The sequence below is a fragment of the Rhipicephalus microplus genome, chromosome 8 (assembly GCF_043290135.1).
Source record: "Rhipicephalus microplus isolate Deutch F79 chromosome 8, USDA_Rmic, whole genome shotgun sequence".
Classification (NCBI taxonomy): domain Eukaryota; kingdom Metazoa; phylum Arthropoda; class Arachnida; order Ixodida; family Ixodidae; genus Rhipicephalus; species Rhipicephalus microplus.
Genome location: NC_134707.1, coordinates 25,383,580 through 25,396,844, shown reverse-complemented (window position 1 = coordinate 25,396,844; position 13,265 = coordinate 25,383,580). Strand labels below are relative to the sequence as shown.

General features: G+C 45.0%; 1 protein-coding gene across 2 annotated transcripts in view; it reads left to right on the top strand.

Moving 5' to 3' along the window:
• The window catches only part of LOC142768879 (uncharacterized), a 67,358-nt gene that overhangs the window by 46,265 nt on the left and 7,828 nt on the right, over positions 1-13,265 (top strand). For both annotated transcript variants that reach the window (XM_075871340.1, XM_075871341.1), the window contains one exon: positions 11,661-11,998. In XM_075871340.1, coding sequence (XP_075727455.1) covers positions 11,661-11,998 — 338 coding nt within the window. The remainder of the gene's footprint in view (positions 1-11,660; positions 11,999-13,265) is intronic.

Genomic DNA, 13,265 nt, shown 5'->3' with positions numbered 1-13,265 from the left:
GTAAACAATGAACATTTGCGTGACATTATTTTGATGCATAACTTACAGCAAGTGGTTACTGAGCCTACACGAATTAGCGCTGCTTCTGCTTCAATACTTGACCTCATATTTATTAGCCAGACATTTCAAGAGTTGTCTGTTTCTGTTGAACAAGGCATTTCTGATCACGAACTTGTGGCTTTTTCCTGTACCATCGATCTTCCCAAGTCTACTAGTTGTAAAACTGTTTCTGTAAAGGATTATTCACGTGCCAATGATGAGAGCGTACTAGATTACCTTGATGATAGTCTGAGTGCTTTTGGGGGACATGACGCTGCTAAACTTTGGGACGAATTTAAGAATATTTGTATGCACTGTATCGACAACTTTATTCCAAGCAGAACTAAAAAAACATCCAAACCTACTCCCTGGATGACGCGTGAGATAGTGCATGCGAAGAGAAAAGTCAAACGTCTGAGACTACGGGGTATTTCTCGTGACGAAATCGTACCATGCCAAGCTAAATTAAACGAGGCTGTTAGGGCAGCTAAACTTCGTTACTTTCAATTTACCCTGCCTAACTTCATCCGAACTGCTCCCAGCAAGTTTTGGAGCTTTCTCAGCAAAAAAAGTAAACCAGTTTACCATATTATGCACGAGGGCAATCCTGTCGTCGCTAAACAAGAGATCGCTGTTCACTTCAATGCTTATTTTAATAGTATATTTTCAAACTCGCCTGTTCCCCGTTGCCTGAATCACACATTGGTGAAGGATGACTTTAGTTTTGTTTCTTTGCCTGGCGTCTTTTCTATGCTGTTGAATATAAAAACAAAATCATCACCTGGGCCTGACAACTTACCAAACGTGTTTCTTCACAGATACGCCGAAATGCTATCGCGTTTTCTTGTTATCATCTTTCGTGCATCACTATCTTCAGCAGTGCTTCCGAACGACTGGCTATCTGCTCGTGTCATTCCTATCCTAAAGAAAGGCGATCCATCATTAGTTCAAAACTACCGCCCCATATCACTAACCTCCTCTTGTTGTAAACTTTTAGAACACATTATTGCTAACGAAATCACTAGGTTTCTTGATGGTCGAGCTATTTTAACTCCTATGCAGCATGGATTTAGGAAGGGCCTCTCCACTGTAACCCAATTAACTACTGTAATTCACAGTCTCGCTAGCGTTGTCGACAAATCAGGACAAACTGACATCATATTTCTGGATTTTAGGAAGGCGTTTGATCTCGTGTCACACGCGAAACTAATCGAAAAACTTGTTCATCTGGACGTTCCCTCATACCTAGTAAATTGGATTTCTGCTTACCTCGCTAACCGTAGGCAATTTGTTGCAATTGATAATTGCTGTTCGAGTGACCTTGCTGTTACTTCTGGAGTTCCCCAAGGAAGTGTTCTTGGACCTTTATTGTTTAATATATACATTAATGACATAGTTGACTCTATTACTGAACCTGTACAGATAAAATTATTCGCTGATGACTGCTTACTCTTTAATGAAATTACCTGCCAGCAAGACCAAATCACCCTAAACTCTAACCTTCAAAAAATTTTAACATGGTGCGAACGCTGGGACATGCAGCTTAATATTGATAAAACAGTATTTATGAAAATCACCAAAAAAATTAATAAACTTTCGTTTACGTATAATCTTGCATCCATGCCTCTTACAGAGGTTGATGAATATAAGTACCTGGGTGTCATCATAACTAATAATCTCAGTTGGAACTCCCACATCTCTCACCTTTGCGACTCAGCCTTCAAAAAACTCTGCTACCTCAGACACAAATTAAAACATGCTCCTCCCGAGACCCGTCTAACCGCTTATACCTCTCTTGTCCGTCCTAAGCTTGAATATGCAGCTATCGTATGGGATCCTTACACTAAAACTAACATCGATGCGCTAGAAAGGATCCAACGTAAAGCAGTAAGATTCATCTTCTCCAAATATCGCACCAGTGACTCTCCAAGTGACCTAATGGCCCAACACAACATTCAGTCCTTGCAACTAAGAAGAAAAATTCACAGGCTTAAATTTCTATTCTTACTGTATAAAAATAAATTGTCTCTTTCTCCTGAACCTTACATAAAGCCTCTCACTGCTCGCCGAACAAGACATCGCCACTCTGCCACATTAACGCCTTACAATACCAGAACCAACATCTTTAAGTATTCCTTTTTTCCTCGAACAGTAGCCGACTGGAACAGCCTACCTCTTAGTACACTCAGCAACACCGACTCTATCGCATCCATTTCATCTTAGATCTAGCCCTTCCTCCTTCAATACAGTGATCCAGTATTTTACTAACTCCTTTGTACATTGATTAGATAGTTCTGTATTGTTTATCTTCTCATATTGTATATTATTTTTCTTTGTATCACATTTCTTTTAGTGCTCATTTACTTGTTAGTAGATTCACTTTGTTGTTGCTTTGTATAGATCCTACTTGTATATATTCTTGATATTTGCAGACTTTGTACTTTTGTTCGTACTTTTCCCCTCCTGCCTGGGCCTATTAAGGCCTGCAGTATTCCTAAATAAATAAATAAAAAATAAAACCAGCGAGATTAACACGTGTGTGCGTGGGAAAGTCATCAACATGAAATACCCGTAAGGTGCATGACGTCAAGGAAAGGAGCTAGTGCCATTGGGCGGCGCACCTGCGCAAGTTTTCTCTGGGTGGTAGAGTGGCAGCTGTGGGTTGAGCTCACTTTTTTATGTAGTAACCAAGTATTATTGGCGTGCACGTGACGTCATAGACGCTCCACATGGTGACTTAGAGGCCATCAAGGCAGTATGGCAACCCTGCAAAAATCCTGCTTCAGTCTGATAACGACAACGCTGTACTGGAATTGGGCATATGTGCATGAACCTGCATGCGATGGGATGGTGACACGCGAGATCACAAAGTCCACGTTCCTAAATGTTAGTGCTGCAACATAGCCATTTAAGTGACGTCAGTGAAAGCCATCTGTAAAGATGCCCTGGCAGGTAGAGAAACGAAAAAAAAAAAATGGGGAGAAGTGACCCATATATGGAAGGGTGTTTCATCTCCACTAACGTAAAACGTGGAAAGAAGAGACGCATGCAGTTGTTTTTTTATATTTATTCTTTTTCCTTCTTTGTTTTCCCTTAATTCCCAGCTTCAGTTCTTTCCGGCATGTATGCAAGGTTGTTTCAGCTCCATGCTCGCCTCTCCCCACATCAAACCTGGGAAGAGACAAAGCAAGCAGTGTTTTCATTATTCCTCTCTTCCCTTTACTCTTCCCTACATGAGGGGTTTCCAATTTACTACGGCGTGCAGGGAAGAGTGTTACAGCTCCCTGCACTAACGTGAAACTTGCGGGGAGGCGAATCATGCAGTGTTTTTCCTCCACTACTACTTCCTCTTTTTCTTCCTTACATTTCCGGTTTTAGTTTTACAAGACATGTAGAAATGGGTGTTGGAGCTCTACTTACACCGTGGGCTACTAGTCTGGCTCACTTTTGCCTCCTTACTTTCTTCTAGACCAGTGGAAAGTAGTAGGACCGACTGAATTTTCGTGGCTTCTACCCATTTTTATGAAGGACTCCGACTATATGACACACCGTGACGACATTAGACGCCGCCAAGCCAAAACCGTATGGTGCTTCATCACATTATCATCGCGTCATAGTTGCGTCACAAATTTAGTGGACTTTGTGACGTCGTGATGCCATGATAAGATTACGTCATCAGCTGAAGTTAGCTTTATGACAGACCGTGACTTACGGGAGACCCCGTGGCTATAGGAGACGACGTGAACATATGATACGCTCTGAAGCACTTCACATTTAATAAGAAGAAAAGGAATAACGAAGAGGTAAAAAGACAAATAAAGACGCCAGAGGCCGGTGTTCACTGAAGAGACGAGAAGCCCCGCAAAACGGAAGACGACGACATGCTCCATCACTTCAGGAGAGAGAGCGGCGCTACGGTGCAAGCCACTGGCTGGAGGGCATCTAACCGCGACCTCTTGTGGCGGCCAAACGCGCGAAGCCCCTCCGTACAACAACGCACGAACAAGGCCTCGTCCAGTCGCGACGACGATGCACACGCGTCGATGCGGTACAACACCGAAGCCTCGTGTAAGAGGCGTCGGGGTCACGTGGTCACCGAAGCCTCGTGTAAGAGGCACTATGACCGCGCGCACATAGCGCCACGGCGGTCTCCTTTTCACTCCAGCTGCTCTTTACTGTGCGACCGCAATTGCGACAGGCACGCGTGCACACACACACACATCAGCCTGGGGTAAAAGTGGATAGAGCGGGTGTACATCGAAGGAGGAACGCACCAGTCGGTCCGTGTACCGTGTGTTCCACCGCGTAACGGTAGCCCGTGCAAGCTCTAGCTTGATATTGTGGTGGTTTTTTGGTTGAGTTCGTTTTCTGTCGAGGCTGTGTAGCTTTCTCTGTGTTGCTAATAAGAGTGTAACTGCCCGTACGTAAACACGCGCACACGCACTTCATGTTTTTGTGCATCCTGGTGGGCGCGAGAATCACCTCATGATTGAAATCGAGTCTTGATAGGAAGCGTGAAAAGGGCCCTAAGACAACAACTGAGATGTCTGAGAAGGCAAAAGTTCTATCCGTTGCATTTCGTTATTTTTGTACCGCCTGTGCGCGTGCGCGTGCGCGTGCGCGTGCGCGTGCGCGTGCGCGTGCGCGTGCGCGTGTGCGTGTGCGTGTGCGTGTGCGTGTGCGTGTGCGTGTGCGTGTGTGTGCGTGTGTGTGCGTGTGTGTGTGTGTGTGTGTGTGTGTGTGTGTGTGTGTGTGTGTGTGTGTGTGTGTGTGTGTGTGTGTGTGATAGAGAGAAAGCAATAGTCAAAACAATTTTTTAATCAATGAGTAGCGCAAATTACCCTAAATACATTTTACAAAATGTCAAATCAAACTGTCTGGGAGCGAGGTCCGCAGAGCGGCATCGTAAGAACGTAAATGTTAAACTTTTTGCTGGTTACATAGAAGAAAATTGGTGAATATAAAATCATAATTAACGTTCCCTAAAATGTACTCCAGTGTGCTAGTGGTAAGTGCTCCGGTACTGGTTCAATTAGTGTAATGTAGCATTAAGTTCAACAACCCAGTGGTACGGCAGGGATTACGTGAAAAGCCCAACGTGATTTCGCAAGACACAGCTGCCCGATCCTTCGTCGCCAACAGTGGAAGAAGAAAATCGATGTCCACTATAACTGTCCCAAAAACGCACATCTTTGACGTTCAAGACGACAAAGTAAAAGAAAAAAACGCACGAAAGCCAGAAGCGCCTTCATGACACCACAATGTCATCAAGTAGAAGCACCTGAGAGAAAAAAGGAAAGTAGAGCGATGTGCTTGTCGTAATTGCAGCGTGTGTGAGGTAAGTAGATACGTGCCTCACTGTGACGTCACGTACGCCTAAACCTCCTCACAGCGCTCGGTTCATGGTGGCACCGTATCCTGAAAAAAATCAATGGGAGGAGGAGGTCGAAGAATGGGCTTACCCTTATTACTTTTCTGCTGTGCAGTGAAGAAAATTAAAGCTATATAGGATGTGGAATTATGCTGGTCCTGTTGTAAGAACAGGGCGTTGCCCCACTAGTGCCCTCACTTCTTAGTTTATATATATATATATATATATATATATATATATATATATATATATATATATATATATATATATATATACCCTCTGCAATTTTGTATTTCTTTGATGGTTTCGAGCGCAGTATTTAATTTGTAATGTCGCTCTAAAAGAAGTCTTGATGCCTCTTTAGCAGTGAACATGAACATTTGTGGTTCTACATCTGAAACAGCCACATGAATATGATAGACGCCGCAGTGGAGGGCTCCGGAAATTTTCACAAGCTGGCATTCCTTAACAAGCGCAGACATCGTACAGTACACAAGGGGCTCTATCAATTCGTCTCCCTCGAAATGCGACCGCCATGGCGGGATTGAACTCGCGGCCTTCGAATCAGTCGCCGAGTGTTTAGCATTCAGTATTCAATAATATATCAACAGTCTACATACATTACATCTTACATTACTGCACCTTTATCCACCCACTGAATGATGACTAGCTGTGGATTGCAATACTTTTGCTGCACAGCCGAGAAACTATGGCGCACATCAACATGCATCATTCCATCATTCTCATAATTTTGTTTATATGACCAACTTGCTTGCCCTCATAAATTATAGCCTTCAATAGCAACCCTGTTACGAAATTTTTAAAAAAATTGGGAACTTTACCAAATTCATTGTAGCATTTGATTTAGGTTGTGTTTACTTGCTACGACACACCATAATGGATTGGCTGTTTGGTTGATAGTATTAGTTTACCCTTCTGTTCACGATATATTACTTCATTGTGGGATTCGATTATTCGAGAGACGCGCTACTAAAAGCGCCGCACAGAAGAACTTGCTCGATTTTATGCACCACCACGTAATGATCCTGTTATTCAAATCAACATGGACGAAAAAAAAAAGAAGTAATTTTCATGCCTTGTAAGCCATCACCACTGAACTCGCACCTTCATAGATGTTTGACGAGTTATAGGGGCAAAGCACTTTGGTACCCAGCATTTTGTTCCGTTGTGGTCATGGTGTAGAACCGTTGCTGTATTCAAAACATATATGACACACACACAAAAAAAAAAGGTTTTACAATAGATTTCGGCGTGGACACAGGTTAATTATAAGTTAAGAGATCGCTGTTCCTGGTGAAAATAACTGATCGAGACGACTATTGAAGAGTTAATCTCTACTGATATGTGCGCAGATTTGAAGGCTTTTCAAGAAAACCTGTGACACAAAGGCGCATGTCGAGCATGATAGGTCGCAACAAATTACCAAGGTTACACGAACAATTCAACACTAGACTCATTGAACGAACCGGTTCACCCCCTTTTTCTAACCCCCCCCCTCACTCTCCCATAGTAGAGTATCTGGTACTCAAATCGTTACCCACTTTTTCTAACCCCCGCATTGTTTGCGGTTGCTTTTAGTGCATGGGACGGCTCAGTGCTCTCCCATAGTTGGGTACGAAGTACTCGAAATCGTTAAAAAGCTTTTTCTAAACATCCCATAGTAAAGTACCTCGTACTATAAATTGTTAAAACCTTTTTCTAAACACACAATAACCGAAAGGAATTCTATAATCGAATCGACACCAAAATGCTGATTATTATTAATTTGTCTGTATAAAGTTCCGCCTAACGTATTGACTTTATTCCTGTATTAATGTTTTTGTTTCGTTTATTCTTTTTTTTTTGAACGTGTTCACTGTTGTACCACCTTATTTACCATCCCTGCTTGGACTACCTGTCCACAGTATTTGATAAGTATTGCCGCACGTTGTTAGGCACCTACCGAAGTCTTGCGCCGCTTCCTGCTCTTATGAATTCTGCCACAACTTTTCTTTATTACCTGCATTTGGTACAAACCACATAATACAAGCGACACTGGTAAGAAAGTATGAAACGTACAATATTTACATGACGACTTAACAGTCAACCAGGATGGTGCTGATTTCGTTACTATAACACTCGCAAGGTCAGCAGAGGCTCCAGTCGTGGAAGCCATACTGGTGGCTCCGGTGCCGCTTTATAAATATCAAGGAACCACTGAATGCTTTCTCTGAAATACACAATTCTGCCACAACAACTGACAAGACAAACGCGCCAAGCTAAAGGCGCCATGCAACGCTGGCTGCACGTGTCACCACACCACGCGCTGGAAAAAGAACGCTGGTGGTTTTTTCGAGGAGAGCTCGAGGCGAGACGCAAGAGAAGAAGTTGACGAGGTTTTCTCTAGTGAGCTGACAACCTCTGTGTATTTAGTTGACGGTAGCAAGTTCGCCATTAATAAATAGCTGTTTTAGCTTCCGGCGCTGTATTTGTTCGTTACAATATATAAATAAAGAAATACTAAATTTCTACCTTGCCATCAGTAAGATGGCGCGTTCTTGCGTGAAGATATTTGATATCTTTCGGTGTCCTCTTCCCCTCACGTGCTGCTCGTGTTTGCTCTTCAGCGGCATAGCTTACAGCTCTCCTATAGTAGAGTGTGTATAGTGCTATGGTGCGATCACATTTTTTTTCCTAAACAGACGTTGATGCACATTTGGAAGTGCTAGGACGGCTTTCTGCTCTCCCGTAGTAAAGTCCAAGTGTTCGAAGCTGTTGAACACTTTTTCTTAACACATTCACTTCCGAGGTACATCCTTCACTCCTGAAATTTTCTCCATCATCCTTGAATTGTCTGAGACAAGTGGAAGGTAAAATATATTTACATCTCTATATACACTTCATGTTACTCGATTTGCATTTTATGAGGCAACGCTCGGGTACCGTACGGTTACTCACCGATGTGACACCGTGAGCTTCCTCTACTAGTCATGATTATATTCGTGGATTTTTCTAATATTTACTATGTTGATACAAAACGGGAGTCGGAAGAGGGAAGTCAGCCTGGAGGGGGGGGGGGGGACATACTGAGTTTTAGGGGGCACAACTCAGGGAAACCTGCAATCCAGCCTGTTCGGTAAAATGTCAGTTTCTTGTTCGTCAATGAACTCCCTCACGCTTCTCGTGATGGAGCAAGCTGCGAAAACTCATCGGGAGGTGGGTTGTCGGGCTACCTACCTAATATGTAATCTTGATGTACAAAGCCTGTTGATGCGCTAAGCATGTGCTAAGCCACAGTTAATACGATTATCCACCTTGTTGTCTTCCATTATCTGGACCAGTCTTCTCGGGTTGAGTATGCGATGTGTTTGAGAGGGCCCCGTTTGGTGTCGATAGTTGGGCCTGGCTTAATGCGGGCTTCAATGTCCTTAACCAAATCAGGGTCAAAAGTTCACAGGCGAAATTTACTATACAATCCATTCCTAAGACAGCGTGGCCAGCGAACTTTTGATTGATTGATTGATTGATTGATTGATTGATTGATTGATTGATTGATTGATTGATTGGTATGTTGAGTTTAACGTCCCAAAACCACTATATGATTATGAGAGACGCAGTAAAGAAGGGCTCCGGAAATTTCTATCACCTGGTGTTCTTTAACGTGCACCCAAATCTGAGCACACGGGCCTACAACATTTCCGCCTCCATCGGAAATGCAGCCGCCGCAGCCGGGATTTGATCCCGCGACCAGCGGGTCAGTGGCCGAGTACCTTAGCCACTAGACTACCATGGCGGGGCGTCCAGCGAACTTTGACCACCCCTGTACTGCCCACAATGATTCCAAGTGTAACAATCTTGCTCAACTTAACACTTCCTAGAGTGAAGCGCGGCGTCGTTATAAAACGCTGCCCTTCCTTGCTACTACGGGTTACCTGCGAGCGTTTCTGGTACGTGAGACTCGTGTACTCCTCGTAGCCGCTAGATCCTCTTGTCGTCTCGTTCGCTGCCGGTTCCTTGGAAGAGGGGGAAAATACTAAGTGCGGTAATGGAGAGCGAGTGTATCGGGAAAACGCTAGGAAAAAAGATGGGGACGACGGGAATGGTGGTGGGAAAGGGAAAGCAGAGAGGTAAACGACGGGTACGGTGTTGGCGAAAGACGAGCCATGGCGGCGGGGGCACCCGGCTGTGTGATGAAGGAGCGCTCAAGCCGCCTGACGGATATGATTTGCGCTCCCCCAACGCTTCTTTTCCAGCCGAAACGGGGAAAAAAGGCAGCGTCTCTCCTTTTATCCCCTCCTACCGCCTGTCCACAGGGCGGTGGGCAAACACAGAGATGTAGACGCAGGGCCAGTGTTCATCCACGCAATCACTTTCTCTGTCAGGGAAGATAGTCTATTCTTGATTTTATCATTGGAGTCGAGGAGTATTCTCTGCTCTCCAATTCATAATTATCTTGAGGATGCACAACTAAGAGTTATCTATTTTTTTTTTCATGCCCAATAAGTGCGTCGGGCTATCTATTGTTTGGGTGCGAATTGATCCGAATTTCGCTACTTTTACAAATATGTCTATAGTGTGAACCACAAATTTCTCAGTCAGTTAACGCATAAGGAAGATATTTAATACCTAATGAACACTTGCAGTGTGGTGGTATAATATATAACTGCGCTAGGATGGGACACGGGATAGATGTGACAAAACGACACTTCTATCCGGTGTGCCGTCCTAGCACCAACCACAAACCATGTTCCAATATCACTGCGTTGAAAAAAAGCCTGCTTTACAAAGTATGACAAGAATTTCTAATATTGTTCAGATTTCACTCTATATAAGCACTCTGGTGTCGAGAAGCCTAAAGGCGTTATTGTGGTGCCTGAACAGTCATTGAGCGTGTTTTTAATACTATCATAAAAGTTTAAAAAAAAGCAATTTCAGTTTCGATAATGAGCGGATGGAGACGGCGACGTACTAGCAGCAGATCTGTCATCTTTTCGTGATGCACATTAACAGCGATGAGTGCATCGTCGTCCAGGGAATCCGACAGTGATTTGTTATTTAGGCTGCTTGCAGGACTTCAAGTTCACAAACTCCGTGAAACTCTCGTCGGGATAACGTCCTTTTCGGTGGAGGTGGCTTGCATATGCTCAGTGAGGCAAACTATAAAATCAAAGTTGAATATTATAGACGCTATTTCTCGTGAAACGTCCATTCTGGTTGCAGGACTGGCTATCAAATTTTATGATCGTCACATGAGTACTCCTATGATAGAGCCATCATGCCACGCTGACGTCAATTGTAGTTAGGCGCCATCCGCTTAGGTTGATTTGTGTAGCAGTGTCGAGGGCTACCATCCTCATGAGCCCCGGCTACGGTGGCCCCAGCGCAAAAACCAACGCTCCATATCACCTTGCCGCTACTGGTGTTGCTATGAGGCATGTATGGTGTTGCTGTTGACATCGTTACGCAAGCGCTAATATAAGGCATGTGCGACTGTTTAACGTATGTGTGTGTGTGTGTGGATCTTTAAATATATTCAGCGCCACTTCATAACATCTCGCTCAACCAAAAAAATATAAAATGTGTTCACCTTGGATCTGCTTGCCTTGCATAACATCGGTTCCCAACGTACGTGGGATTTCCTGAAAACTTTTTATACCTCTTTTTTAATCCGGTGTAGGGCGAGTCTTCACGCTGCATACCAAAATAAGTGAAAAGTGTACTTTTTGCGGTGTCTCAAATTCATGTCAGTATTTCTGTAATATGCTTCTCTATTTTAATCAGTGTCGTAGCCATGGAGCGGGTGAAACACCACGCCTGTGCCCCAGCCGATTTTCTTTTTTTCTTCTCCATGGCATACAGAACCCAAAATCACACTCGACCATATCTGCCTGCCCCGCAACCCACTTCAGATGAAGGGGGCGAAAATTTCTGCCTAAGTCTCTGATGGAAAATGGGCTCTATTTCGGTCCGAACAGCACGTCCAGTAAAATCGTAGCAACCGAAACTGCGAGTCCATGCCCTCTGATACTGTCCGCCGTGCACTGGTAGAAAATCTCGGGGGCCTGGTGTTCTTTTTATTGAATGATTTGCAAACCTGTGTGACGCCAGGTGTCACTTAATTCACACCTGTCGCGACACTGTGACCTCCAAGCAGAGTGGCGCGCGTCACCTCAACACCACTGCGCATGCACAGACCAGTCTCTTGAACATGGCCCACTCCTTCCATTCCCCCCTCCATTTGCGTTTGCAGTCAAGATGCCGAAACCCACCCCGTCCCCGTTCTCCTGTCGGCTGCTACCTTTCTCGGGCCACCGATCCCAAGACGGTTCGTACTTCGCCCTCAGCGCCACCAAGATCTGGACGCTGTCTCCGCCGTCGCCGGTCAGCAACAGAAGAGGCACCGGCAAGAAGGATGCCGTCTGGCGGGACTCTCCGCTGCCCCAGAAGCTCAGCGGCGACGCCTGGCGAGTGGTGTGCGCCAACGACCGCCACGTGTTGCTGCACGACGGTGCACGCGCTTTCCTGCACACCCACGCTGTGTCGGCCTGGAGGAATGTCACGCAGGAACAGAGACGCAGCGGCTTCCCTGTGAGTAGTACTATCCTCTATTGCAGCCAAGCAGGTTCAGAAGGAATCGCTGTCGTCTAAATTACGCCTCGATAGTGAAGCCGTATACGATTAAGGAGGTGGCCATGGCCACCATCTTAGTGAAGGCAGCAAAGAACCCAGAAGTACTAAAACCAAATTGCCGCTGTGATAGCACGTCGCAACGCATTGAGCCCTAACCACATGTACGCGTTGCAACGCGTCAGCGCGCGGCATGTCATCTCTCTATTTCACGGCTTCTACCTATAGGCGGAGAAAGCATCAATATAGGGAAAGGGCGTGCTGCGCGCTGACGCAGTAACGCGCATGTGGAGTTAGGGGTTTGCCGACAAAAGTTACGTCACGGTCTGCCCCTGGTTCGTCTCAGAAATATGCTCTCTTCGGATGGTGCTCGCTCAGAGATTTGATCTATTATTGAATAAGCTAAGCTAAATATACTACAAGAGATCGATCTTCGCGACAGAAGTAATCTGCCGAGACTAGTAGCGATGTCTCGATGGCCAATAACGTTTGCCTAGCCTTTGAGCTTTTCCAGGGTAACATATAAAGGTACACGTTGAGCACAATCTCTTTGCAAATATTAACCCGCGTGATGGTTAGAAGTTTAGCACTTTCGTAGTGAATATATGTGTCTTTTGCCTCGATTTCTTGAGCGTCCCTCATTCGAAGGTCTTCATAGTTACCAGCCTGTCCTAAATGACAACTCAATTTTGCCGTTAAGTCCCTCGAGGTTCTCCTGGACTGCTAAGTGGTTGGACTGGGAGAACATTCGCTCATCTTGTGTTCATTGAAATCAATTGTATACGTGTCCCTAAAGGTACTGCTGCTGAATTCAGGTTAGCACAAGTGCAGCAGCATCACGCCGAACCTAATTTCAAAAGGGGATTTGAAAAGAAATATAGCACACATGCAAGTTTTTCGACAAAGTGCGAGATAGAACGAAACTATGCTTGCTGCTTCGTACACCGGCTGAATTCGGAACATATAGAGGGGCGGTCCAAAATTCCCAGGCCACTATCCCATGTTTTCCTATGGGAGCGTGGCCTGGGAAGTTTTGACCCCTCTTGTACATACCAAATTGTACCTACAAAGAAGGGGTCGTGTTTGCCTCTTGTGCAGCAGTAAGCATGTGACGCAGACAACCTTAGGCATGTTCACTAGGGGAGGGGGTGCAGAGGTGGCGCATCTAGTCACCTAAGAAGGAAGGGGGCGCGAAGTAATCCCTGTTGACATAATAAGAAGGAGGGCA